The sequence below is a fragment of the Geotrypetes seraphini genome, chromosome 5 (assembly GCF_902459505.1).
Source record: "Geotrypetes seraphini chromosome 5, aGeoSer1.1, whole genome shotgun sequence".
Classification (NCBI taxonomy): domain Eukaryota; kingdom Metazoa; phylum Chordata; class Amphibia; order Gymnophiona; family Dermophiidae; genus Geotrypetes; species Geotrypetes seraphini.
This window is the reverse complement of record NC_047088.1, coordinates 173,680,712-173,693,962: the sequence shown is the minus strand read 5'-3', so window position 1 is coordinate 173,693,962 and position 13,251 is coordinate 173,680,712. Positions and strand designations below refer to the sequence as shown.

Here is a 13,251-nt window from a genome sequence, read left to right as displayed (position 1 = left end):
GTGATCTGCAAGCTAACCAGAATGGGATGGTGGGAGTGTTGGCAACTTAGGAGAATAAATTTTGTAATACTGTTTGGCCAAACTGTCCATCCCGTCTGGAGAAAGTATTCAGACAATAGTGAGAAGTGAAGGTATGAACCGAGAACCAAGTAGCAGCCTTGCAAATCTCCTCAATCGGTGTCGATCTGAGAAAAGCTACAGAAGCTGCCATTGCTCTGACTTTATGGGTTGTGATTTTACTGTGAAGTGGTAATCCAGCCTGGGCATAGCAGAAAGAGATACCAGCCACCATCCAATTAGAGATGATGCATTTAGAAATGGATGTCTCAACTTATTTGAATCGAAAGAGACAAAAAGTTGAGGAGCAGATCTGTGTGGTTTGGTGCCTTCCAAGTAGAAGGCCAAAGCACGTTTACAATCCAGAGTATGAAGAGCGGATTATCCAGGGTGAGAATGAGGCTTTGGAAAAAACACTGGAAGTACGATAGATTGGTTGAGATGAAATTCTGAGACTGCTTTAGGTAGGAATTTCGGATGAGTACGAAGAACTACCTTGTCATGATGGAACACAGTGAATGGTAGATCAGTAACCAAAGCTTGCAGCTCACTGACTCGTCGAGCAGAAGTGAGGGCAATGAGAAACACCACTTTCCAAGTGAGATACTTCAGATGAGCCTTATCAATTGGTTCAAATGGAGGCTTCATGAGTTGAGAAAGGACAACATTGAGGTCCCAAACCACAGGAGGAGGTTTGACATTGAAAAGTCCTTTCATGAATCTGGAAACCACCGGATAAGCAGAGAGGGGTTTCCCTTCAATAGGCTGATGAAAAGCTGCAATTGCACTGAGATGGACTCGTATGGATGTAGACTTGAGGCCAGAGTTGGAGAGGTGCAAAAGATAATCTAAAAACAGATGATAAGGAGGAATGTTGAGGTTCCTTATGATGAGAAAAACACCATGTAGAAAATCTAGTCCATTTTTGGTGATAGCATTGTCTAGTGGTAGGCTTCATAGAAGCTTCTAAGACAGCTCTTACAGATTGAGAAAACTGAAGAGGAATTATGTTGAGAGGTACCAAGCTGTCAGGTGTAGAGACTGCAGGTTGGGATGAAGCAGAGATCCTTGACTCTGTGTAAGCAGAGAAGGAAAAACTGGTAGAAGGTATGGTTCCCTGCTGCTGAGTTGTAGAAGGGAGTACCATGGTTGTCTCGGCCACCGAGGAGCGATTAGAATCATGGTGGCATGATCGTTCCTCAATTTGACTAGAGTCTTGAGAATGAGAGGGAATGGAGGAAATGTGTAGAGGAAGAGATTTGTCCATTCCAGAAGAAAAGCATCTGCCTCGAGGTGGTGAGGAGAGAATATCCGGGAGCAGAATTGAGGCAGTTTGAAGTTGTGGGGAGCTGCAAAGAGGCGTTCCCCACTGTGAGAAAATGTGATGAAGAGATGAGGAATGGAGAGTCCATTCATGAGGTTGCAGGATACGGCTCAAGTTGTCCGTCAGCAATTCTTAGCCCCTTGAATGTAGACAGCTTTGAGGAAAGTGTTGTGATGGATAGCCCAGTTCCAAACCTCCAGAACTTCTTGACAGAGGGAGGCAGATCCTGTCCCTCTGTTTGTTGACATAATACATGGCAACTTGGTTGTCTGTCCGAATGAGGACTACTGTATCATGAAGATGTTGAAAAGCATGAAGAGCTTTGAGGATCGCTCTTAGTTCCAACTGATTGATATGACACTGACGATTCGTACTGGTCCGGCCTTGAGTACGGAGACCATCGAGATGAGCGCCCCAAGTGTAGGTGGAAGAGTCTGTCATAAGGACCTCTGATGAGGGGGGCGTTTGAAAAAGCAAGCATCTGGAAAGATTGGAAGAGAGTATCCACCAATGGAGAGACTTCTTCAAGGAAGGAGTGACTGTAATGTGTTGAGAAAGAGGATCGCAAGCCTGCGTCCACTGAGAGACAAGGCTCCATTGAGGAATTCTGAGGTGAAGTCTGGCAAAAGGAGTCACGTGTACTGTGGAGGTCATGTGACCCAGAAGCACCATCATGTGTCTCGCTGAGATGGAAGAACGGGAAGACACAGTGTGACAGAGTTGAAGAAGAGCTTCCAGGCGAGGAACGCAGGGAAAGGGGGGACATGATTGAGAAATTTTAATACATCATGGGTCGTGTCGAGGTGGAAGGAGACATCTTCTTTCTCAAAGGACCCTCGGTCACAAGGGGGCATCCGCTCAAACTCAGAGGAGGGAAATTTGATAGTGACGTAAGGAAGTATTTCTTCACAGAAAGGGTTGTAGATCACTGGAACAAGCTTCCAGTGCAGGTGATCAAGGCCACCAGCATGCTTGACTTTAAGAATAAATGGGACGTCCTAGTGGGATCCCTACGAGGGTCGAGTTAAGGAACTAGGTCATTAGTACTCAGACTTAACGGGGTGGGTCAGTAGAGTGGGCAGACTTGATGGGCTATAGCCCTTTTCTGCCGTCATCTTTCTATGTTTTCTTTGTTTCTATGAATGCTCTGAGTTGGACAGTGTCCAAAACAGTTCCAATGAATTGTAGATTCTGAGAGGGTTGAAGGTGAGATTTGAGAAAGTTGATTTCGAATCCCAAACTTTGTAGGAACCAGGTAGTCCGTTGGGTCGCTACAATAACCCCTTGAGATGTGGAATCTTTGATGAGCCAGTCGTCTAGGTAGGGAAAAACCTGGAGACCATGGTTCCTTAGAGCTGCGGCTACCACTACCAGGCACTTGGTGAACACTCTGGGAGACGAGGCCAGGCTGAAGGGTAGAATACTGTATTGAAAATGCAGATTCCTCACCCGAAATCTGAGATATTGATGGGAGGCCGGATGGATGGGAATATGAGTGTAGACCTCCTTGAGATCTAGAGAGCATAACCAGTCGTTCTGAACTAGAAGGGATAAAGGGATGCTAGGGACAACATTCCAAATTTTTGACTAAATATTTGTTGAGAGCCCTGAGATCCAGAATGGGCCTCAGATCGCCCGTCTTCTTCGGAACAAGGAAGTAATGGGAGTAAAAACCCCTGCTCTGCTGTTCCAAGAGAATTGGTTAAATGGCATGGAGATGAAGCAGAGCTTGAGCTTCCTGAAGAAGAAGGGCGGTCTGGGATGGACTGGAAGGATACTCTCTTGGAGGAAGCTCTGGTGGAACCTGATTGAAATGAAGAGAGTATCCTTCTCTGATGATGGAAAGGACCCTGAGGTCAGATGTTATACGTCCATCTGTTGTAAAAAAGATGGAGACGACCTCCTATAGGTGGAAAAGGAGTCAGAGACAGAACGATGGATGTTATGCTCTGGTGTAAACAGTCAAAAAGGCTGAGAAGCCTTAGGTGGAGCAGAAGGTTGAGGCTTCTGAGGTGGCTGTTTCTTCAAAGGAGGGCGAGTGTAAGGCGCCGGCTTTGGAGGAAAACGCCTCTGGTAGATAACAGGAGGACATGTAGGCCTAGAAGGAGATGGCTTAGGCTTTAGTTTGACCATGGAGGGAAAAGATTTAGCATGGTCAGACAGCTTTTTGGTGGCTGCCTCGATGGACTCATCAAAAAGGTCATTGCCTTCACAAGGGATGTTCGCCAGGCGGTCCTGGTGATTAGAGTCCATGTCTATGGTGCAAAGCCAGGCTAGATGACGCATGGCCACAGAGCAAGCCGCTGCTCGGGCCCAGAGCTCAAAGGCATCATAAGATGATTGCAGGAGATGGAGACGTAACTGAGAGAAGGAAGCAATGATTTCTTGAAATTCAAAATGCATGCTATCATCCAAGTAACTCAAAATTTTTGGCAGAAGAGATAAAAGAAATTCAAAATAAATGATAAAATAAAAATTATAATTGAGGACCCTGGAAGACATCATAGCATTTTGGTAAATGCGACGTCCAAATTTATCCATGGTCTTTCCCTCCCGGCCAGGAGGAACTATGGCATACACTCTGGAAGGATGGGATCTCTTTAAAGAGAATTCCATGAGCAAGGATTGATGTGACAATTGGGAATTGTCAAAACCTTTATGATGCACCGTTTTATATCTGCCATCCAACTTTCCTGGAACTGCTGGAATGGAAAAAGGAGTCTCCATACATCTAGAAAAAGTCTGATCGAGAAGCTTGTGTAGTGGCAGCTTGAAAGACTCAGCCGGAGGTTGAGGAAGGTGCATGACCTCGAGGTATTCTTTAGAGTACTTAGAGCCAGTGTCCAGTGGAACGCTCAAATCCACAGTCATTTGTCTCAAAAAAGAGGAAAAAGACAACTGGTCTGCAGTTGCAAGGCCTCGAGAAGAACTTGAGGACGTCGAGGCAGCTGGAGTCGAAGAAGAAGAAGCCTCGGCAGGAAACCGTGGTACGAAGGAACCTGGAGACTTGGACGAGGCACTGGACATCGGGATATCCTCAAGAGCCGGCATCGGAGACTTGAAACGTGGAGTCGGAGGTCTTGTCGAGGCCGGAGAGGACCGAGGCTTTGAGGCATAATGTCTCGAAGAATGCCTCGAAGTAGGCCTCGAGTGATGTCGAGAACTGTGTCTCGAACTAGATCTCGAAGATTGAGCAGAGGTTGCCTCGGAAGCAGTAGATCAAAGATCTATAGGCGTGGAGGAGCCCTGAAGCAACTTCGAAGACTGGACTCCCTTGGTAGAATGGGAGGTATCCTGTCGATGCACTCTCACAGCCTCTACTCTATGCGTTTCGTGCTTGGAAGTCCGACCAGACACTCGCAGAGACTCCACTCCCTGCATCGAGTATGGAGGATCAGATCGGGGCATAGGCGGCTCGACCTTGCGGGAGACTTCTGCATGCCCAGGCTGAAGCAGAGTGAGCAGTGTGGGTCCCATGTTAGTGAGGACCTTAATAATCTGCTACTCCAAAGAGGTCTGGGACGTAGCCGGTAAGGAGGGTACCGTGTCTGAAACCTGCCCTCCTGCCTTGGCTGAAGGGTCCCGCACAGTGGTGTGAGAGTGTTTTGACTTGGGGGGCTTCGACACCTTAATTACCACTGGCGGAACCGAGTGCTGAGCTATCTGACCTGAGGAGACAGGAGAAGATATGGCAGTCGAAGATGTCAAAGAAAGAGCCTGTCCAAAAGACAAAGGTCTGATAAGGTTCGAGGTGGAAGCAGCAGAAGGAGAGGCGTCGACAGGGGTCGATGCTGAAGACACCTTCGATGCAAAAAGATTAGTAGACTCCATCTCGAAGAGGCTATCCACCAGGAAGCAATGACGCTTACAGCACGAGGCTTAAGTGTTTGGCAAGGCAGGCACGAGGTAGGATGATGTTTCGGCTCAAGGGACTTGAGGCAGCATCCGTGAGGGTCCGTAAAAGATATCGTGCACTTGCTACACCGTTTGAAACCGGTAACAGGCCGGGGCATAGACAAAAATACAGCCGACGCAAAGTTGAAGCCCGCGGGCCACGGCCGAGCGGATGGAAGTAAAAATTTTTTTTTAAAAAAAGAAAAAGACGGACACATCGATTCGTGAGAAAAATAAAACACAAACCGCGGTGAGAGAAGGCATGAACAGCGAAGTTATCGGAGAGAGAGCCAAAAAGACAGACTTCTCGGCTCCGCGGAAAACTAAGAACTGAGAAGATGCGCCCTGTGCGGGAAGGCACTCGCGCATGTGCGGTGCGGGCGACTCGAAACTTCTAGTTTCTTCAAGCAAGTCTGCTTGTGAGGCGTCCGCATCGGGGCTCCGTCGGATGACATCACCCATATGTGAGAATAACTGCCTGCTTGTCCTGGGATAAAACTCATATCTAGATGCCAGGGAAAGGTCGCAGAGGGAGAAGAAGTGGACAGAGCTGGCTGAGTTCAATTTCTGCAAAGATTCAGCAGAAAGATAAGGCAGAACCGTAAACTTAATTAAGCGCACGACAGGAGGATCACAACCAGGATCCGAAGATCCAACACACAAGCACAGATCCCCCGATCCAAGAAGAGCTGCACTGTCAAACAATGGATCAGAGAGGTCAGGATCAGCATCTGGATCCCCAAATCATGAGCAAGCAGAACAACACCCAGGTCAGCTGGAAGTGAGGACATGCCCGAAGGTATCACGCTACCTAAAAACATCCTGGGGGGAAGAGAGAATGCTCAGAAAGAACACATTTTTTCTTTCTTTTTTTTAACTCTGACTACAAAACCTCATGATTTTAGAGAAGGTATCTGGCTCCTGGGGCACAGAGTCACCCTTAGATAACTAAAATTCATGTGTCTTAGGCTGTGGAGGGTCTGCAACCAGGCTGACTGAAGAGCAGTGTGGTGCAATGGTTACAGCTAGTATTATCACCCTTAGGTTGTAAGTTCAAATCCCATGCTGCTCCTTGTGATCCAGGGCGAGTTACTTAATCCAACCCCACTACCCTTAATGCAATTCCTATTCTCAAGAAAAGATTGTTTTGCTTCTTAATCTCTCACAGTTACAAAATTTTAAACTCTTCTTGGTTCCACAGCGCAATAAATATTTATAAAACAGTTTCACCATGGCTTTTCCACTTTGAAGTGCTGCGTCCTAGATCACATTCCAGAACATGTTCATGACAGACCGAGGATGCCATTGAGGATGCTATTAAAACATGAGCAAGAGTGGATTTTCCGTTTAGGGTCTGAGGAACCTCTAGGTCTAAATTCCAGGATAGACTGGCACCTTTTCCTGTGATCAGTCTATGGAGATGTTTTGTTCATAGAGAGGAATATAGTACAGAATATGGATGGAATAAGACATTCAGATAAGCTGTTTAATGTTCATATGTAGTCTATTGTTAAGTAGTTGAGCGTTTTCATACATATAAAATAAATGAGATAGTACTGGAGGGTGAGATCAGCAAAGTGAGTCACATAATAATGACTATAACAACATAAAAGGAAAATGAACACATAGAGTAGAATAACTTAAGAACGATAAATGATGAAAGGTGTAAGTTCGCTGTAAGCTCTGTTCTAAATTAAAGAAAGTTAACCAGCTGCATACTCTGTTCCCCCGCAGAGCAGTTGAGGAAGAGATTTGATTGGTTGCTCTGGAGGAGACGTCTGGCTGATGTCAGAGGCCAGCATATTCAAGATCTGACCCAGAGGTAGCCATGTTTGCAATGTCTATGAGCACAGAGATTAAGGCCCAGATTCTGTAAACTGCGTCCTGATTGTAGGCAGCTGTAGGCGTCCTACAGCTATCTAATCAGCCAATCGGGAGGCACATTTTATAAAAAAAAAAAAAAAAAAAAAATGGTCCCCAGGCAGGCCGCCTATACTGAAGGCGTCTCCAGGAGCCTAGGGAGACTCGCAAGCCCACCTAAGGCTAGGCAGTAGCCTTAGGCGAATCTAGGCGGCCCCATGCGTCTCCCTAGTAGAGGAGATGCTTACAATGTAGACCAGCAAAATGCTGGCCTACATTGTAAGTAGACGTGGGATCTCCCTGCTGTGATTAGTATAGTGGCCGCGGCTAAGGCCGCTAGTGTCCCCTCCCCCTCTAAACGAATGAGGCAAGAGGGATGCCCAATCCCTCCTGCTGAATGACCCCCCACCTACCCCTGACGATCGCCGGCAGGAAGTGCTCAACCCTTTTTCACGGTAAACCCCCCACTCTCCCGACGATCGTGGCAGGAGGGTGCCTAACCCCTCCTGTTGAAAGACCCCCCCATCCTCCCCTGATGATCGCCGGCAGGAAGGTGCTCAACCCTTCCTGCCGGTAGGCCCCGCCCCAAAGATCGCCAGCAGGTGGGTGCCCAACCCCCTCCTGCCGGACCCCCCCAATGAACCCCCCCCAACAAAATGCCCATCTCCCTGGACCCCCCCAAAGAAAACCCCCCCACCATTACCAGCAAGTTGGCTGGCTGGATGGGTCCTTGTACTGTCCGGCCGGCAGGCCCGCCTCTCCCCTGCCTGTTTTGCCAGGCGCCTAAGGCCCCTCCTGGGCCTCAGTGTTGAAGTGTTCTTAAGATAGGAGGTTCTAAATAGTTGTGGATTTTAATCTTTGAGATTGTGTCTGCTTATTATTCAGCGCAGTCCAGGAAGCCCTGATGCAGCTTAGCGAAATGCTGGATGGCCATTGTTGTCTTTGGCTGAGCAGATTTGCCATAGAATAGCAGTGTGTACGAGAGACATATGGAGAGGGTTGGCGCTGTGAAGAGATAAGTGCTTAGGATACTAGTATAATTAATACAACATTTCATGCTGGTACACACCCGTACGCAATCCTAATACACTAGCGGGAAGCGATTTTATGGTCACTCCCGACATAGCTGTTTTCTAGGAGTTAGTTTGGCTCCCAGTGCACATTGATGAGTAAATTAACTTATTTGATTGAGTGATTCTTAAGATTTGAATTATTTATAAGAGATATTTAAAGTGGTTAAAAAAGATAATTAAAAAAAATATATAAAATATTTAAAAAGTATTTAACAAACAGTAGGAATGCTTGGAGGTAGGGGGTTTTGTGCCAATGAGGTAGCCTGAATACTTGGAAATAATTTAGCAGCAGGCATGAGTCTGAGGCTTTTTCTTCCCCTTTATAAGATTCCTACATTGTGCAAAATATTGGTTTTATAAATATTTATGTCTCCGTTGCGCTATGGAGCCAAGAAGAGTTTAAAACTTTGTGAGAGATTAAGAAGCGAAACACTCTTTTCTTGAGAATAGGAATTGCATCAAGGGTAGTGAAGTTTGGATTATTTGGTCCCTTTGTGTTTGTGGAGTGGTTTATCAAGTCACTTAATTCCCCATTGCCCCAGGTACATTAAATAGAGTGTAAGCCTACCAGGACAGATAGGAAAAAATGCTTGAATACCTGAATGTAAACCACTTAGGCTATAAGTGGTATATAAATACGAAAAACAAATAAATAAATTAAAAAACCAGCCGTGCTGAGCCTGGAGGCCACCCTGCTGGACTGGCTGAGCATCTGATCACCTGCATCTGTGGGGGGGGGGAAGCAAACCTAGTCACTACAGCCCCCCCCCAGCTGCGCCACGCAGCATGTGGTACAAGGACACTCTAAAAGTGCTAAATTTGCGCAATCCTGGCATGAATTCACAAGAGGAGACCCCAAGGGCTTCATCCCAGCAGTTTTCCAGGCAAAAATCAAAGTTTTGAAGAAGCAGAGAGAAGAAAAAAAGACTGCTAAAATCCAAGATGGCCACTGACACCAAATTCGCACCAAATACGTGTTATTTGTCACACTTCCCAAAGTCCACAAATGGCAATTTTAGGATTTTTCAGGAGGGGGAACATGCAGAAACTCAAAATAGAACACACTTTAAAAATTTTCCCTGACGTCTCTCACAAGCGGTCAGCTCCTTGTACTCACTGTGACCTGAAACACTAGACTCCATCTGCTCACATTCTTACTCAGTAGCTGTAGAAGAATTCACTGCCACAATTTTGTGAATGCTCTCATAAAGCTGATCTTCGAGCTGCTGGTCAGACTCAACTGTCTGACTATGCCTCCACCACAGCAGACCACTGGATGTGCTCCAGGATGAGTGAAGGTGCAAAAACGCAGTTGGCACGCTGCGGAAGACCACTGAGCTCCCTAAGTATGCCAAACAGTCTGTGCTCCACCCTTGCTTAACAGAAGGTTAGACTACTTCAAGGATGGCCCTGAGCTCCAAGGAAAACTATGCAGACTGGCTAACAGGTATTCAAAAAAGGATCGGCCTGTCAGCTACAGACTGAAGTCTGTGAATTCTCAAGCAAGCAGAGCTCCAAAATTGCTTCAAACGCAAAATTACCCGAAAAGGGGACATTACATTGAATTTAAAACAATAAAATGGAGAGAGCAGTATACACACAGCTGCAGACTTGCTTGCAGAAGGAAAGATTTTAGAGGGCACTAAACCGATCAGTGAAGTACTACAGAGGCAGAGTGAAATATCCAGAGTGGATTCCTTCTGCAGAGCATGCAAGTATGGGGAAATAACAGTCTAGAACAGTGGTTCCCAACCCTGTCCTGGAGGACCACCAGCCAGTCGGGTTTTTGGGATAGCCTTAATGAATATGTATGAGAGAGATTTGCATATAATGGAGGAGGCGGGCCTGCAAATCTGCTCCATGAGTATTCATTAGGGATGTCCTGAAAACCTGACTGGCTGGTGGTCCTCCAGGAGGTTGGGAACCACTGGTCTAGAATGTTGTATCTATTGCACTGGAAAATTATTTAGCTGTCACATTTGCATCTTGCCAAACCCAAGTGGCAAGTATGAAAATTCTTAACCTATGCCTTATTGTAGCAAAATTTTTCCTGATAATGCAATCATGTGAAATGATGCCAGGCTTTAGAGCCCTTTTATTAAGATGCACTACGAAATGGGCTTCATGGGTGTTATTGTGGGACTTTCCTGCATAATAAACCCATTTCTGGCATATCCCTAAAATAGGGCTTTTTTTTTTCTTTTTTTGCAGGCCCCCTGCTAAATTTTCCATTACCATGTGGGATTTATGAAAACACTTACGCAGGAGCATTTAGGGCTTCTTAATTAGAAGGTACTATGTGCTCTCATGATAACTCAGCGTTAGTCAGTTTGTGTGCGTATGCTTCCACACCTATTCTCATGACACGCCCCCTCCCAATAATAAATAGTGCAAACAGATGGGTAAATTACCCCAAAATACTTTAGTGTGTTTTGTGGTCAGGTTTTTTTTCCTGAGTTATGTAAATAGGCATTAGCATTTAATGTGGTTTAGTAAAACAGCCCCTTAGATAGTTAACATATAGCTAAATGGAACTGTTTTTGGTATTGCTTCATGTTGGCCTGGAGACTTTCTTACAAAAACCATATGATTTATAAGTATATACATTTGTTTGAAATGATATGGAAATGTTAACACTTTTTTGCCTATACTGACATGAAAAATGTGAAATCTGGGGTGTTTTTGTGTGTCATTAATAAATGTGCACATTTCCCTAACACAATGAATTGCAAACTGTGTGTCGGTGTGCCACAAATCACCGGTGCACTGCCTACAGAATGTGCCTCATGCGGAGAGAGGCACGTCCTGTAGACAGTCAGCTAGTGTCTCTCCTCCTCTCTGCGCCTCTCCTGTTGAGCATCCCTCCTCCCACTGGTGGCTCAGGACCTGTCTTCAGGGCCTTCTCGCATGCGCAGATGTCGGTGTGAGGTCATCGCATCAAAGTCAGCACACTTCTGGGTTCCCTCCAGCTGTGGCCCCCTTTTAGTGTGCCGTGGCTATGGATAGTTTGTGAGGCACTGTCTTAAGGAGAAGCATTCTTCTGGAAAGAATGCACATACACAAATAGTGCTCGACAGGGAAAGAATGTGCACTCTTGCAAATAGCATGCACTTTTTTTTTTTAAGTGTACTCTCTTTTAGATGGGTTAGCACTTTTTCTGAAAAGAGTATACAATTTCAACAATATTGCTCTCACAACAAAACATAAAATTACCATAAATGACCCAGGAATGATAAACAACAACAATGTTTTGACTGCATACCTCTGATTTATTATTTTGAACAGAAAATACCTCTGACAACATAAATCACTGAAGTAAATTTATATTAAAAAGTACAGAACTTACTTTAACTGGCTCAGGTTGCATCATAGGTGCTGGCATAGCTACTGCACTTTGGGCATATAATTGGTGATAAGCTGCTTGTACCCCATGATCAGAATATTGCTGACAAAGAAAACATAATTTTTGAAGCAAAAAGCTTGATATTTTACATTTACAACACTGATTGTATATGCAGTAGTTAGTATACATGGCAAACATAGATAAGTTAATACAGATAATCAATGAATAATCAAAACAAGTTACACAATAGAATATGTGAGACAGTTCCCTGTTCAAAGAAGCTGAAATATCTTCTAATTCAAATAAATTAGCTTTTATTTCATGCTCAGATGCCATATATATATATTTTGTTAAAGAGGATTTCTGCGTCCTATTAGAAATATTCTTGAAGGAAATGACATCACTAGACCAAATGATTGTTCAAGCCTGCGGCTCCTCACCAACTCAGGGAAAACAAGATCCATTTTAATTAACAAGGACAAAGTGATATCAACAGACCCAATGACTACTTAAACCTGCAGCTCCTCACTGACCCAGGGAAATTTTGATCCATCACCTGTTTAAATCAGCATTTTGGGGGGACAAATCTGTAATCCTGTCACTCATCTAAGCACAAGTCTTAAGAGGCAATTAGCAAAAAGCACAGTTACTTAACTGTAACAGGTGTTACATAGGGACAGCAAAAATACAACAGAAGAGGAAAGAGAGATATCTGTACCAACTGATAGTTACATATATTTAAAGCACAAGATATATGAACAGTATAAAAGTTCTAGGTCTTTAAAAAGACCATTTGGAGTTCCAGATGAATGGGATCCTAGAAAAGTTCCAACCAGGATCCGGGTTTCGGCAAGCTAATTTGCCTTCCTCAGGGGACAACTGTTGGAGAGAATGGAACTTTCGGTTGCTAAGAGGAAGGGTTATTACCTGCAAGCTGTGGGATTCTGGACTATATTGTCTGCCAAACTGGATAATTTATAATGGGAGGGGCAGTCTTAAGTTTATTTTCCCTGGGCTATAGTCTTTCTTGGGATTTTCTGCTGGGTGGTGGGGGTTTATGTTCACATTGCATACATCCATGTCTGGGGAGGGGGGTGGGGTTGGAGGGTTTTTGTTGGGGATGAATGTTGCAAGGGGTGCCTGCGGATCCAGTCACAAAATGGTTTAATTATACTTTGTGATATTTAGCATATGCTGCTTTTTTTGTGGGATATATTTATTTTATGCATCACTGTTTGATACTTTTTTGATTTGTGCAGTGTTGACACTCTTTTTCATATTGTGTTTTATGAGTGGTGTAATGTTATAACCATTTTTTGTGCATTGTATATTTTCATAACAAAATTGAATAAAAATTTCAAGTTAAAAAAAAGAGTGGAGAGCAGACCATACACAGCTTCAGACATACGTGCAAAAGGAAAGACTGTAGAGGGTGCTAAATCGATCAGTGAAGAACTACAGAGGCAAAAATCTGAAGTGGATTCCTTCTGCAGAGCATGCGAGTAAGGGGAAATAACCCTATTGTCTAGAACAGGGGTGGGCAACTCCATCCTCGAGAGCCGGAATCCAGTTGGGTTTTCAGGATTTCCCCAATGAATATGCATTGAACATAAGAACTGCCGCTGCTGGGTCAGACCAGTGGTCCTTCGTGCCCAGCAGTCCGCTCACGCGGCGGTCCTTAGGTCAAAAACAAGTGCCCT

At 44.9% G+C, this 13,251-nt stretch overlaps 1 protein-coding gene across 1 annotated transcript in view; it reads right to left on the bottom strand.

The window, feature by feature from the left end:
* BOLL (boule homolog, RNA binding protein) overlaps window positions 1-13,251 on the bottom strand; it is a 566,072-nt gene that overhangs the window by 143,616 nt on the left and 409,205 nt on the right. The window contains exon 10 of the mRNA XM_033945221.1: window positions 11,555-11,653. Coding sequence (XP_033801112.1) covers window positions 11,555-11,653 — 99 coding nt within the window. The remainder of the gene's footprint in view (window positions 1-11,554; window positions 11,654-13,251) is intronic.